The sequence below is a fragment of the Trachypithecus francoisi genome, unplaced genomic scaffold (genome assembly GCF_009764315.1).
Source record: "Trachypithecus francoisi isolate TF-2019V2 unplaced genomic scaffold, Tfra_2.0 Lachesis_group20, whole genome shotgun sequence".
NCBI lineage: Eukaryota > Metazoa > Chordata > Mammalia > Primates > Cercopithecidae > Trachypithecus > Trachypithecus francoisi.
The window spans coordinates 13,439,780-13,452,576 of record NW_022681466.1 but is presented as its reverse complement, the minus strand read 5'-3'; the positions used below and the strand labels follow the sequence as shown (position 1 = coordinate 13,452,576).

Below are 12,797 nucleotides of genomic sequence, written 5' to 3'. Positions count from 1 at the left end.
CACAGAGCCCTCCCTGAGGTCCGGGACACGGAGCCCGAGCGCCCAGGGCACAGCCGAGGCCAGGGCTATGTGCACAGAGCCCTCCCTGAGGTCCGGGACACGGAGCCCGAGCGCCCAGGGCACAGCCGAGGCCAGGGCTATGTGCACAGAGCCCTCCCTGAGGTCGGGACACGGAGCCCGAGCGCCCAGGGCACAGCCGAGGCCAGGGCTATGTGCACAGAGCCCTCCCTGAGGTCCGGGACACGGAGCACGAGCGCCCAGGGCACAGCCGAGGCCAGGGCTATGTGCACAGAGCCCTCCCTGAGGTCCGGGACACGGAGCCCGAGCGCCCAGGGCACAGCCGAGGCCAGGGCTATGTGCACAGAGCCCTCCCTGAGGTCCGGGACATGGAGCACGAGTGCCCAGGGCACAGCCGAGGCCAGGGCTATGTGCACAGAGTCCTCCTGGCCACTTCTTTTCTTTTCTTTTCTTTTCTTTTTTGAGACGGAGTTTCACTCTGTCACCCAGGCTGGAATGCAGTGGTGCGATCTCAGCTCACTGCAACCTCTGCCTCCTGGGTTCAAGTGATTCTCCTGCCTCAGACTACCAAGTAGCTGGGATTACAGGCGCCTGCCACCTAATCCCAGCTAATTTTTGTATTTTTAGTAGAGACAGGGTTTTGCCATGTTGTCCAGGCTGGTCTCAAACTCCTGACCTCAGGTGATCTGCCCACCTCGGTCTCCCAAAGTGCTGTGAGCCACTGCGCCCGGCCCAGACACAAATATTTTAAATGTCCACAGGAGATGGAGGCATGGGGGCCTTCCAGGCCCACTAGGTCAGCAGGAGCACAGGAAGCTCTGACCCAGCCTCTGTGCTGTGGCTGGCAGCTGGCAGCCTGGCCCTCAGGGGACACAAGGGCTGCGAAACAGCCTACCCCCATCCCTCACTGACAGCTGCATGACAGTCCCCCAGTCTGCCTCTTTTGGCACAAAATCCATAAATGCCACAAACACCCTAGTTCTGCAGGTGAGGAAGCTAAGGAAGTCAGGTTCCAGTAGCCCAGGTGCAGGGCTCTGATGCGGGGTCAGGACAGGGACAAAGGAAAAGTCAGCCACACGGCCAGGGACCCCACAGACACGAGGTCCTCACGGTGTGGGGGAGGCATGAGACAGAGGGTCAGGCCACAACCCCACACAGGCATGCTCGGAGGTCAGCACCTGGCCGCCTGCCTGCACACACTCCCCGCCGAGGGCCCAGTGCCCCAGTGGTGGGTGGAGTCTGCAGTGAGCAGTGGCCATAACCTTCGGAGAATTTCCAGAACCCAGAAAAGAGGGGCCACTGCCCAGTTCCCTTGTGAGCCAGGTGAAATTTGATTCCCAAACTGGATGAAGAGAGAGCAAGGAAAAAAGTCTGTCTCACGAACACACAGGCACAAGCCAATAAAACAAAGCATACGGTCATCTCTATTGATGCTGAAAACACTGGAACAGTTCAACACCCACTTAAGATTGTTTTAAATATCAGAAAGTTAGGAACAGTGACTTTCTCAGCTTGATAAAGGCTTTTTATAGCACACATCCTCCTTGGCAGAGAAACTACTAGTAATTCCTGTTACAATCAAGACAAGGAAGGATGTCCACTAAGATCGCCACTATCCAAAAGCACCAGAGGCCCAGTCGCTGCAACACAGGAAGAGAAACGATGACAGGAAAAGGGAAAGAGGTCTGCAGAGACCCCAACAGAACCCAAGACCCCACTAGAATTAACAAGGAGTCAGTCAGTCAACAATGTAACAGGAAGCATGATACTATCCATAATACTATAAAAAGTAACTTTCAGGCGGGTGAGGTGGCTCACAATTGTAATCCCAGCATTTTAGGTGGCTGAGATAAGAGGATTGCTTGAGCCCAGGAATTTGAGACCAGCCTGGGCAACAGAGGGAGACTTTGTCTTTACGAAAAATAAAAATAAATTAGGCTGGGCGTGGTGGCTCATGCCCATAATCCCAGCGCTTTGGGAGGCCGAGGCGGGTGGATCACCTGAGGTCAGGAGTTTGAGACTAGCCTGGCCGACATGGTGAAACCCCATCTCTTTTAAAAATACAAAAATTAGCCGGCGTGATGGTGGGTGCCTGTAATCCCAGCTACCTGGGAGGCTGAGGCAGGAGAATCACTGGAACCCAGGAGGCGGAGATTGCAGTGAGCTGAGATCACACCACTGCACTGCAGCCTGGGCGACAGAGCAAGACTCCTCATCTCATACATACATAAATAAATATATATATATTAGCCGGGTGTGTTGGCTCACACCTGTGGTCCCAGCTGCTCGGGAGGCTGAGGTGGGGGGATCACTTGAACCCAGGAGACGGAGGTTGCAGTGAACTGAGATCCTACCCACTCCAGCCTGGGTGACAGAGCGAGAGTCTGTCTCAAAAAAAAATAATAAAAATAAATAAATAAATTAGCCCGGCATGGTGGTGTACATCTGTGGTCCCAGCTACTTAGGAGGCTGAGGGGAGAGGATGGCTTGAGACCAAGAGGTCAAGACTACAGTGAACCAAGAGCACACCACTGTACTCCAGCCTGGGCCACAGGGCAAGACTCCCGTCTCAAAAAATTAAAAAAAATTTGTGCCACTGAATGGCACGCTCTCGAACCAACCCCCTTGTAGGCGTTTTGGAAAAAGAATACCCATGTGTGTGGCTGTGTCTGTCACTGGTGGCTCCTCCTCCCTCCGGTTCCAGCACTCCCACGCCTGTCCTCCCGCAAACTTTTCTCGGACCTTGCATCCAGCTCTGTAAGTGCGGGGCGGCCACTCTCCCAGCCTGCGTGGGGCCTCGAGGGCATCAGGGTTGGCTCTGGGCCCTTCTCAGGACACTCTGAGGTTTGGGGATCACCTGGTGGCTTTGTGGACGTGTGGGGGGAGCGCAGGTGGGGTCCCTAACCTTCCCCACACACGAAGGGAGCAGAAGACATGCTTAGCATCCATGTTGCCAGCCTGAGTGCTAACCGGCAGCAATGCATGGCCACAGGGACAGGCCCTACCCTGTCCTGAGCAGGAGCAGGCAATCAGGGGCTGGGCTTTGGGAGGAAGACCCAGCACCTCCGGGAACAAGCCCAAGGAGGAGAGGAGCCTGGGATGTTCCAAGAGCCCAAGGGACTTCCTGGGGAATCCGCAGTGATGCCTTCACTCCCACGGGGTGGACGGGTTTCACGGTATTTCTGAAGGGGCCATGGCCCAGTGGAGTCCCAAGAAGGCGGAACCCACACGAGTCTCCCGGCGAGGACGCCCACCAAGCTGTACCTCCAAGGAAGCCCACGGGGACACTGGGAAGGCAACTGGATGGCTCGGGGCTCCAGGGGGAAAATTCCACATCAGCTTCCAGGCAGCAGTTGATGGATGGGTGACCCACGCCACGTGCTCCTCCTCTGAGCTCTGACGTGGCTGCAGTGGGCCAGGGAGGGGCCCTGCAAGCCCAGCTTGACCCAAAGCACCAGAGACAACCCTGGAGGCTGACGGCCAGCGGGCAGCACAGGGAAGGGGGAGGCGGACATTGGTGATGGGCAGAACCCTGAGGCACACAAGGCTCCGCACGATCAGCGTGATCCAAATGTGGGGCCAGCCAGGTGCGGTGGCTCATGCCTGTGATCACAGCACTGTGGGGGGCCGAGGTGGGCAGATCACCTGAGATCAAGAGTTTGAGACCAGACTGGCCGACATGGTGAAATCCCATCCCTACTAAAAATACAAAAATTAGCCATGCATGGTGACAGGTGCCTGTAATCCCAGCTACTCGGGAGGCTGAGGCAAGAGAACCGCTTGAACCCAGGAGGTGGAGGTTGCAGTGAGCCAAGATCGCACCACTGCACTCCAGCCTGGGTGACAGAGCGAGACTCTGTTTCGAAAAAACGAAGAAAAGGCAAGGCGCAGTGGCTCATACCTGTAATCCCAACATTTTGGGAGGCTGAGGTGGGTGGATCACCTAAGGTCAGGAGTTTGAGACCAGCCTGGTCAACATGGTGAAACCACGTCTCTAGTAAAAATACAAAAATTCGCCGAGCATGGTGGGGCCTGTAGTCCCAGCTACTCGGGAGGCTGAGGAAGGAGAATCGCTTGGACCCGGGAGGTGGAGGTTGCGGTGAGCTGAAAGTGCACCATTACACTCCAGCCTGGGCGACAAGAGCAAAACTCCATCTCAAAAAAAAAAAAAGTCGGTGCCTCAGTAAAGGGGGTTTAAAACCAGAAAAAAGGGCTGGAGGCGGTGGCTCACGCCTGTAATCTCAGCACTTTGGGAGGCCAAGGTGGGCGGATCGTGAGGTCAAGAGATTGAGACCATCCTGGCCAACATGGTGAAACCCTGTCTGTACTAAAAATACAAAAAAATTAGCTGGGCATGGTGGTGTGCACCTGTAGTCCCAGCTACTCAGGAGGCTGAGGCAGGAGAATCACTTGAACTTGGGAGGTAGAAGTTGGGTTGCTGTGAGCCGAGATCGCGCCACTGCATTCCCACCTGGTGATAGAGTTAGACTCTGTCTCAAAAAAAAATAAAATCACCTCCCTGAGAAGCTAAGAACAAGCCCAGACCCTGCGCAGGTAGGAAGAGGAGCTTGATTCCAAACCAGGTTGAAGAGTGGCTGATGCGTCCACCAACGCCACAACTCACCCTTTCCCTGGCCATAACCCAGAAGTTACCACCCCTTTTTTGGAGATTTCTGAATACCCCACCCCTGAACGTGCACGTGGATATAAATGTGGATGTACATGTGGATGTAAATGTGACCGCGGCCATGCCCTGAGCTGCTGCCCTCCATGTACCACCCCAGGGCAGCCCCGCTCTGTGCCATATCACGGAGCCAACACGGAGCTGACATGGTTCCCGCCTCGTCATGGAGCCAACACGGCCTCATCCCGGAGCGGACACGGCCTCATCCCGGAGCCCACACAGCCTCATCCCGGAGCAGACACGGCCTCATCCAAGAGCGGATATGGACTCAACCTGGAGCAGACATGCCTCATCCTAGAGCCCACACAGCCTCATCCAGGAGTGGACACGGCCTCGTCCCGGAGCAGACACAGCCTCATGCGGGACCAGACAGAGCCACCGTCTCAGTAAAGCTACTTTCTCTACCACCTGCCTACCCCGAATCCCTTCCTGGGCAAAGCCAGAACCCTCCTGGCCAGAGCCCCACTTTCGGGTTCCTCTGCCCTGCATCACTGCCATGCCACCAGGCTGACCAGCTAAAGCCACGCAGGGCTACCATGTCAGGAGAAAGGACCAAGGCCTAGGGCCCCTTTTACCGGCTCCGGCTCCCGCTCCTGCTCCTGCTCCTGCTGGGGATCCTGGCCCGACTTGGACTTCTTTGGCTTGGAGGGGCCTCCAGGGCTGGAGAGGGACTTCGGCAACGTGACTGAAGATGATGTCAGAGGCCTTGTGGGCCCAGGAGGGCCCCCCAGTCTCTGTCCCCCGCCTGAGAAAGGAACAAAGGGGGCAGGTGCGGGCGCCCTCGTGCTCTGCTTCTCCTGAGTGTCCTCGCAGCAGGGCCCTGAGGTGTCCGCGTCCTCCCAACGGCTCAGGTCGCCGCGGCTGAGCTCCCCAGACTCCAAGGGAAGTGAAGTGCTGGCGGGCGCCTGGCCAGCCGACACTGACGACACCGACGAGCCCAGGCTTCCTGGGGTCTTGTCCACAGGGTCGTAGCACTTCATGACAAACCTGAGTGGGGCCAGAGAACAAGGGAAGCACCCTGTGGTGGCCCTGCCTGCCGCCTGCCCCGGCTCACCCTCTCCCGCCCCCGGCTCACCCTCTCCCGCCCCCGGCTCACCCTCTCCCGCCCCCGGCTCACCCTCTCCTGCCCCCGGCTCACCCTCTCTCATCCCATGCACCCTCCCAAGATCCACCTCCCCTCTGGGGGACACAGAGATGAGGCCACCGCAGCCTGGTCCCTACGCTCACAGGCAGGCGGAGGCCGCCAGGCGCCCTCCATGACGAGGGCCCAGGTACACCTTCTCCCCACTTGCCACATGTCCTTTCTCCTTTCCTTTGAGACCACTTTTTTTTTTTTTTTTTTTTTGAAACGGAGTCTCACTCTGTCCCCCAGGCTGCAGTGCAGTGGCCAGGTCTCAGCTCACTGCAAGCTCCGCCTCCCGGGTTCACGCCATTCTCCTGCCTCAGCCTCCCAAGTAGCTGGGACTACAGGCACCCACCACCTCGCCCGGCTAATTTTTTGTATTTTTTAGTAGAGACAGGGTTTCACCGTGTTAGCCAGGATGGTCTCGATCTCCTGACCTCGTGATCTGCCCGTCTCGGCCTCCCAAAGTGCTGGGATTACAGGTGTGAGCCACCGCGCCCGGCCAAGACCACTTTTTGTAGCTAAATAGACTCCTCGGCCCCAGCGGCACCGCCCTTACCTGATGGTGGCGCTGCCCCCGGTCAGGCCCAGCGACTGCAGCGTCGTGCCCCGCAGGGCGGCTTCACCCATCACCTGTGGGAGAAGCAGCCAGGACAGGTGGGCCTCGCACTGGGACCCCAGAGCCCAGGGAAACCCTCTGGGCTCTGGCTCCAGCCACCACATCACCTCTGGGCACCGGCATCACCAGGACCACAGGCCACATGCCCTCTCCGGCCTCCGTCCTACCCACTCCCACATCTGGCCCCTGCCGGTCCACACCCTCCGCAAGGCCCAGCTTGAGTCTGGTCTGCAGCCGGGGCAGGACCTGCTGCCCATGCCTGAGTGAGTCTCCCCCAGCCTGGTCTCCACAGCTGGCACCCAAGCTCACTGAGGCCTGGACTGGCAGAGCTGGGCTGCAAGGAAGAGGCCCTGGAGCCAGGACCCCCTGCCCGGAGCGGGAGAGGCAGGAACGTGCTGTCACCCATGGGGGCGGGGAGGAGGCCTGGGCAAGACAAGCACATCTGAGACTGAGCCGGCCGGGCCTCTGGGCCAGGGTCACCCCAGCTCCATGATGCTTGCCAGCCCTCTGCAGGCCCAGTCCCTGCCGGGAGCCCTCCCCCATCTGGTGGGTGGAGGTCAGGCCAGCAGCACCCACTCTTCAAAAGCCTCTGAGCTGAGTGGGCCCCAAAATCACAACATACGGCTTCACAGGCTCTGGTGTCTGGCCAGGGCGAGACCCACCCCACGGCCGCCTCCCCCATGGGTCACAGCGGCCCGGCTGCCTTGGGACAGTGTCCCGTCCTCCTCCGACTCTCCTGCTCTCAGGGCATTCCTGGGGCTCGGCTCGGGGTGGGCAGGGCTCGGGCCTGGCTGGCCACATCCCACACGCTAGCTCTGACCTGTGAGGAAGGGGTGGAGAAGCTGCCTCCAGCAAGGGCACAGTCAAGGGCCCAGCACAAAAGCCAAAGGGTGTAAGGGTCCCCAGGGACCCCAGCCTCAGGCCAGTGCTGGGCCTGGGTCCTGAGCCCCGTGGCTCTCCCCTCGAGGGAGGACGTAGACCTGAGCCTCCCCCTCACAGCCCTGGCCGGGGAGCTTCCAACTAGGGATAAATGGGGGGAGTGTCCCGTCCACACCAGGGGCCCCCAGGGCTCCTCCGGGACAGTGCCCCCCACCGCAGCAAAGGGCACTCAGCCAGGGTGGAAACAAAAGGCCCCTGTGAGGCCAGGGACGAGCGCTAGGAGGGTCCCCCCACGGCGGGCTTTGCTTGCGCCACGCCACACTCGGTTTTGAAAATGATCAAAACACCGAGCTAAGCAAATATTTATTAAATGAAACCACTTTTGTAACTCTTGGGCTTTGAGAGAAGCTGAAAAAACAAACAGGGCGCCGAGGGAGGTTTCGGGGCAGCCCGGGCTCCGAGGGCCGGCCACTCCCTCTTTTTCCATGAAACACGTCGTGCTTTCAAGAGCCCGAGTCTCCCGCCACTGCCCCGAGACGGCTGCGGGAGAGCGGGTTTTCCAGTTGGGAAGTGGGCTGAGAGTGAGTGAGGACTGGGTGGGCAAGAGTGGGCCGCCTACCTCGTCCCTCGTGTACACGCAGACTGGGGTGGCCCCGCTGGGGTGCTGCAGGCACTCCCTGGGAGGAGAGGGAAGAAACCGTCAGGTAGCCCAGGGCACCTCAGCCAGTGCCACGGAGGCCCCGGGGCAGGAGACTCAGAAGGCAAAGGTGTGGGGCCCTCACCCACCCCCTACCCAGGACAGCGTCCCAGGCCCAGGTCACAGCCCTCAGCCCAGGCCCCCACTGTGCCCCACAACCACCAGGAGGAGACACCTGACAGCTGGAGGCACTCCCAAGGAGCATGGCCTACGGTGCGCGGCCTGGGGGTTCCCCCCACCTCCAGTCTTGGGGCCGCTGGCAGGACATGAAGCCGCCGATACGGCCCAGGGACCACACGGGAGGGACAAGCAGCGCTGGCTCCCGAATGCGGCTCATGGCCACCTGCACTCAGAAGCCTGAGCGTGAGGGTCCCAAGGTCTGGGCTTTCATCTAAAGCCGCCCACTAAGAGGAGGTGCCCCTGTCTCCACTGCCTGCCGTCCTCCCTCAGTGCCGACGCCTGATGTCACCAAAGCATGGGGGGAGGGGTGCTGCCTCCGCTCACGCCCGCTTGCCCGTGGCCAGGGAGGTCGTACTTGTAAGTCCATGTCGGACTCTGCCACCAGTGTCTTTCTGAGCCTTGCCCCCCAGGAGACACAGCTGGACCCGTGCATAAGTGGGCGTGCATATACAGCATGCCTCCCACACAGGCCTGATGTGCACAGCAGCCTGGGAGACAGGCACATGCCGCCACGTACAGCTCCAGAGCATGTGAACTGCTGGCGGCACCTGCTGAATAACAGGGGCGCGCCTGTGTTTCTAACTCCCCACCGTGAATTCCTCCCCACTGAGAAAAACAAAAGCCCGTCTCAGGCCTTCCTTGGAGACGCCCCTGATCAGTCCCTCTCCAGGGAGGGGAATCTGAGAGGAGGGGGCAGGTGGCCAGAGCCTAGGCAAAGGGGAGGCCAGGGTTGGCCTCAGGTCATGCAGGTGCCCTGCCGGACCCTATGGCCAGTGTGGCTTGCCGGGGCTCAGGTGGGACAGGAAGACACCTGTCTTCAGGTCAGGTGGTGACCAGAATACAGGGCATAAAGATAAGGTAAGAACTGGGCTGCAAACTGCTTATAGCAACACCCTGGGATGGAAGGGTCAGAGGACAGGGTGCCTGCAGTGTCCAGGTCGAGACACCCATACATGTACGTGCACAGAGTGGGCTCCTGGGACAGGAGCGCTCAGCCTCCGCCTGAACCCACCTGCGTGCTTACAGGCCCGCAGGGGCCCATCGTGGGCCCACCGTGCACTCGCCGTGCTCCCGACCCTGGGATCTGCTGACCTACTCAAAAGGGCAGGACTCAGCCGGGCGCAGTGGCTCCCGCCTGCACTTTGGGGGGCTGAGAAGGGCAGACCACAAGGTCAGGAGATTGAGACCATCTTGGCTAACACGGTGAAACCCCGTCTCTACTAAAAAAAAATACAAAAAACTAGCCGGGCGAGGTGGCGGGCGCCTGTAGTCCCAGCTACTCGGGAGGCTGAGGCAGGAGAATGGCGTGAACCCGGGAGGCGGAGCTTCCAGTGAGCCGAGATGGCGCCACTGCACTCCAGCCTGGGCCACAGAGCGAGACTCTGTCTCAAAAAAAAAAAAAGGTCAGGACTCACCTCCGTGAAATGGGAACGGACCAAGCAGAAAAGCCCGAGGTGCCACACCCAGGACAGGCCCAGCCCCGCCACCTGAGGACTCAGCCACGTGTGTGGGTTTGACGTGTTTTCTTTTGTTTCGTGGCCTCTATTTTTCATGTCCTCACTCCTAGGGGAGGGCATCCCTTCCCCACCCCGGCCCCAACTCTGACAGCCTGGTCTGGCTGCAGAGGCCCCACAGGGCCGTGAACTTAGCCCCATGCTCTCCCTGGACCCACTGCCTACAATGGAGCCCCTTCCCCGATGGCCTCTGGCCTGTGGAGCACGTGCGCACCACGCACATGGCGGGTGTCCTCTGCACACAGGCTGGGACACACTCGCTGAGCTCCCATCCCACAGAGCAGCCAACAAAGGGCCTTGGATTTGCCTTCCCTCCAAATGGCTGGAGACTCGGCTCAGAGGCCCCGAGACCCAGGGCTCAGGAAAACACAAGGCCCCAAAACGCACGGTAGCAGAGCCTGGACAGAGGCGGAGCGCGGCCTCAGGGAAGCACAACCCCCTGGGCCAGGAAGGGGAGCGGGGAGGGCCGAGGGTCCAGCTCCCCAGCGTGACAGGGATGGCCAGGGGCCGGAGATAGCCATGAGGCCACTTATCTATGGCTGGGTAGCCCTGGGCCGTGTGGTGGCCGGAGTCCCAACTCACAGTCCTTCCCCAGCACCGACCGCCAGCTTGGGGACCTCAAATCACAAACAGGGACAGAGCACAGCAGCGTGACATCAAACGCCAGCCGGGCTTTGATGTGCGGCTCCTCCAGAGGGATCAGATTCCCTCGTGCGGGATCTGAGGGAGCGGCTTGTGCACACGTTGTGTGGCGGCCAGCCGAGGGGAGGGGCGGCCGGCAATCGGTTCCAGACCTTCTGCGCCGGCCCAGCGCGCAGGACGACATAGCCCGGGGGAAATTCCAGCGCCCGAGGAGACACAGCCCCTTGTGCATGGCGAAGCCACTCCCCGCCTGCCCCCTACACAGACCTCTGCAAGGCCCAATGTCTGCAGGGGCAAGACCCAGGGCCTCCCGGGGACCCCAGGCCAGTCCAGGCCACCAGACACGGTGCTCCGAAGCCAGAAACGCAAGACAGGGTGCTGTTGGGCGCGTCCGCGGGTGCCTGCTCGCAGCAGGGTACTGGCACACTCTCACGGACTCTGCAGCCAGCAGAGCTCCCCACTTGGCCAGGGCCAGAAGCCAGCGGGACGGCCAGGAGGGCAGACACGCCTCTGCTGCTGGCTTCGCGGGCATATTCTTTATGCACCACAAACCCCGCCCCGGTGGGGCCCCGCTCCAGCAAGGCTCGGCTGTGTGCTGGGGACAAGGCAGTGAGTCTGGAGCCCTCCGTGTTCATGTCCTGTCTGGGTCTGACAAAGCCGGGTGCAAACACAGGTGCTGACGAGAGCCTAGGCAGCAGCACGCGCCCTGCTGGGAACAGAAGCCCGCAGAGCTGTGGCTGCAGGCCAGGAGCCACTCGGCTCGGGGAGGCCCGCAGAGGGCACCACCCACCACGCGACAGCCCAGCCGAGAAGTGGGCTGGAAAGAGCCTGGGAGAGTCTCAGGGGAAGGCAGCCTCCGGCCGTCCCAACCCAGCCAGGTCCGGACAGGGATGGACAAGGATGAACAGGGATGAACAGGGATGGACAGGGATGGACAGGGATGGGCCCCAGAGCTCTGAGCTAGCCTGGCAGCATGCATAGACCCACCCTGAGTGTGGCCACGGGCCGGTGCTCCACCTGGCAGAGCCCTGTTCTCACCAGCAGCCCCTCCCTACAGCCCAGCACAGCCAGAGGGCTACAGAAATTACCCGGCTTTCCTGAAGTCACAGCTTTACCTACAGAAGGAGGAACAGGCTGGGATGGACTCAGCCAGACCCCAAGCGCTGAGTTAAGGCTGGGAGCAGAGGGCTGGGCACCTGGGAAGAGATCCAGCCGGGGGCCGGGCACACCGGGGGGCCACTCCCAGTTGGGGTGGGTGCCCACGCCAGCACAGCCCGGGGGCACCTCTGAGAGAGGGCAAATCCCCTCCATGGCTGAGCTCGAGTCTGACATTTACAGAAAGCCCACGCTGCTCCCTCACGGTCTTCAGACGGAAAGCAGCTCAGCTGCTGTGAGGTCCCTCGGCTCACCCTCAGTCACCCCAACAGTCCCCGCTTCTCTTCCTGCTCAGCAGCTCAGCATTGTCCGTCCACACCCCTGCCTTTCACCACTGCTCCATGGCAACCAGGTCTCTACAGGACTTGGGGTTCAAGCTATGGGACTCGCTCGCCTGCCCCCGTGCACTGCCCAGACGTGCCACAGCACCTCCCGAGTCGCAGTATGACCTCCTGGGGCTCTGCCTGCTGGCGCTAAACCCACAGAGAGAAACTCCTCATAGAAAATCCTTTAGCATTAACAACCTGTACCCCAGCAAAGATGCTGGCCAGAAAAGTGCTCCCTTTCCTTCTCCGGGTGCCTCCAGAGGGCCTGTAGGCAATAAAATCCTCATTTCCACCTCATGTGTCTCCTATCACGGAAGGCACACTCCCCAACACAAAGATCCCAAACTCAGACACAGGCCCACCAGGCAGGTGGACAACAGTGTCCTCCAGAGCTCAGCGTGGCTGTTCACACCCCTCTGTTGGGCAGAACCTTCAGATCACAGAGAAAATGGGAAAGCTTGAAGCCAGCAGCGTGCAGCCTCCGTCTCCTGCCTCCTTGCGGCAGAGCCCGAGAGGCAGAGCGGAGGAGCGGCCAGTCCACAAGGACCCGGCCCAGACCGAGATGCTCCAAGTGCACAGTACACGCAGATCTCAAAGACTTTGCACAACAAAAGCATGAGATGGCTTGCTTTTCTACCGAGATGGCTTGCTTTTCTACTGAGATGGCTTGCTTTTCTACTGAGATGGCTTGCTTTTCTACTGACTACATGTCCAGGAAGTCGTATTTTGGGTATACTGAGTTAATTACACATATTACTAAAGCTAATGACACCTGTTTTTATTTCTTCTTTAATGTGGTAACAAGAAAAAGTGAGTCACTGTCCAGGTGCGGTGGCTCACGCCTGTAATCCCAGCATTTTGGGAGGCCGGGGTGGGGTAGATCACCTGAGGTCTAGAGTTCCAGACAAGCCTGGCCAACATGGTGAAACCCCGTCTCTAAAAAAAATACAAAGATTAACC

General features: G+C 59.9%; 1 protein-coding gene across 9 annotated transcripts in view; it reads right to left on the bottom strand.

The window, feature by feature from the left end:
• The window catches only part of ASPSCR1 (ASPSCR1 tether for SLC2A4, UBX domain containing), a 46,202-nt gene that overhangs the window by 19,254 nt on the left and 14,151 nt on the right, over positions 1-12,797 (bottom strand). For all 9 annotated transcript variants that reach the window (XR_004430297.1, XR_004430296.1, XM_033181624.1 and 6 more), the window contains 3 exons: positions 7,943-8,000; positions 6,385-6,458; positions 5,278-5,689 (listed from right to left, as the gene is read on the bottom strand). Coding sequence is in view for 7 of the 9 variants with exons in the window: in XM_033181624.1 (XP_033037515.1) it covers positions 5,278-5,689; positions 6,385-6,458; positions 7,943-8,000 (544 nt within the window). In the remaining 2 variants the exon portion in view is untranslated. The remainder of the gene's footprint in view (positions 1-5,277; positions 5,690-6,384; positions 6,459-7,942; positions 8,001-12,797) is intronic.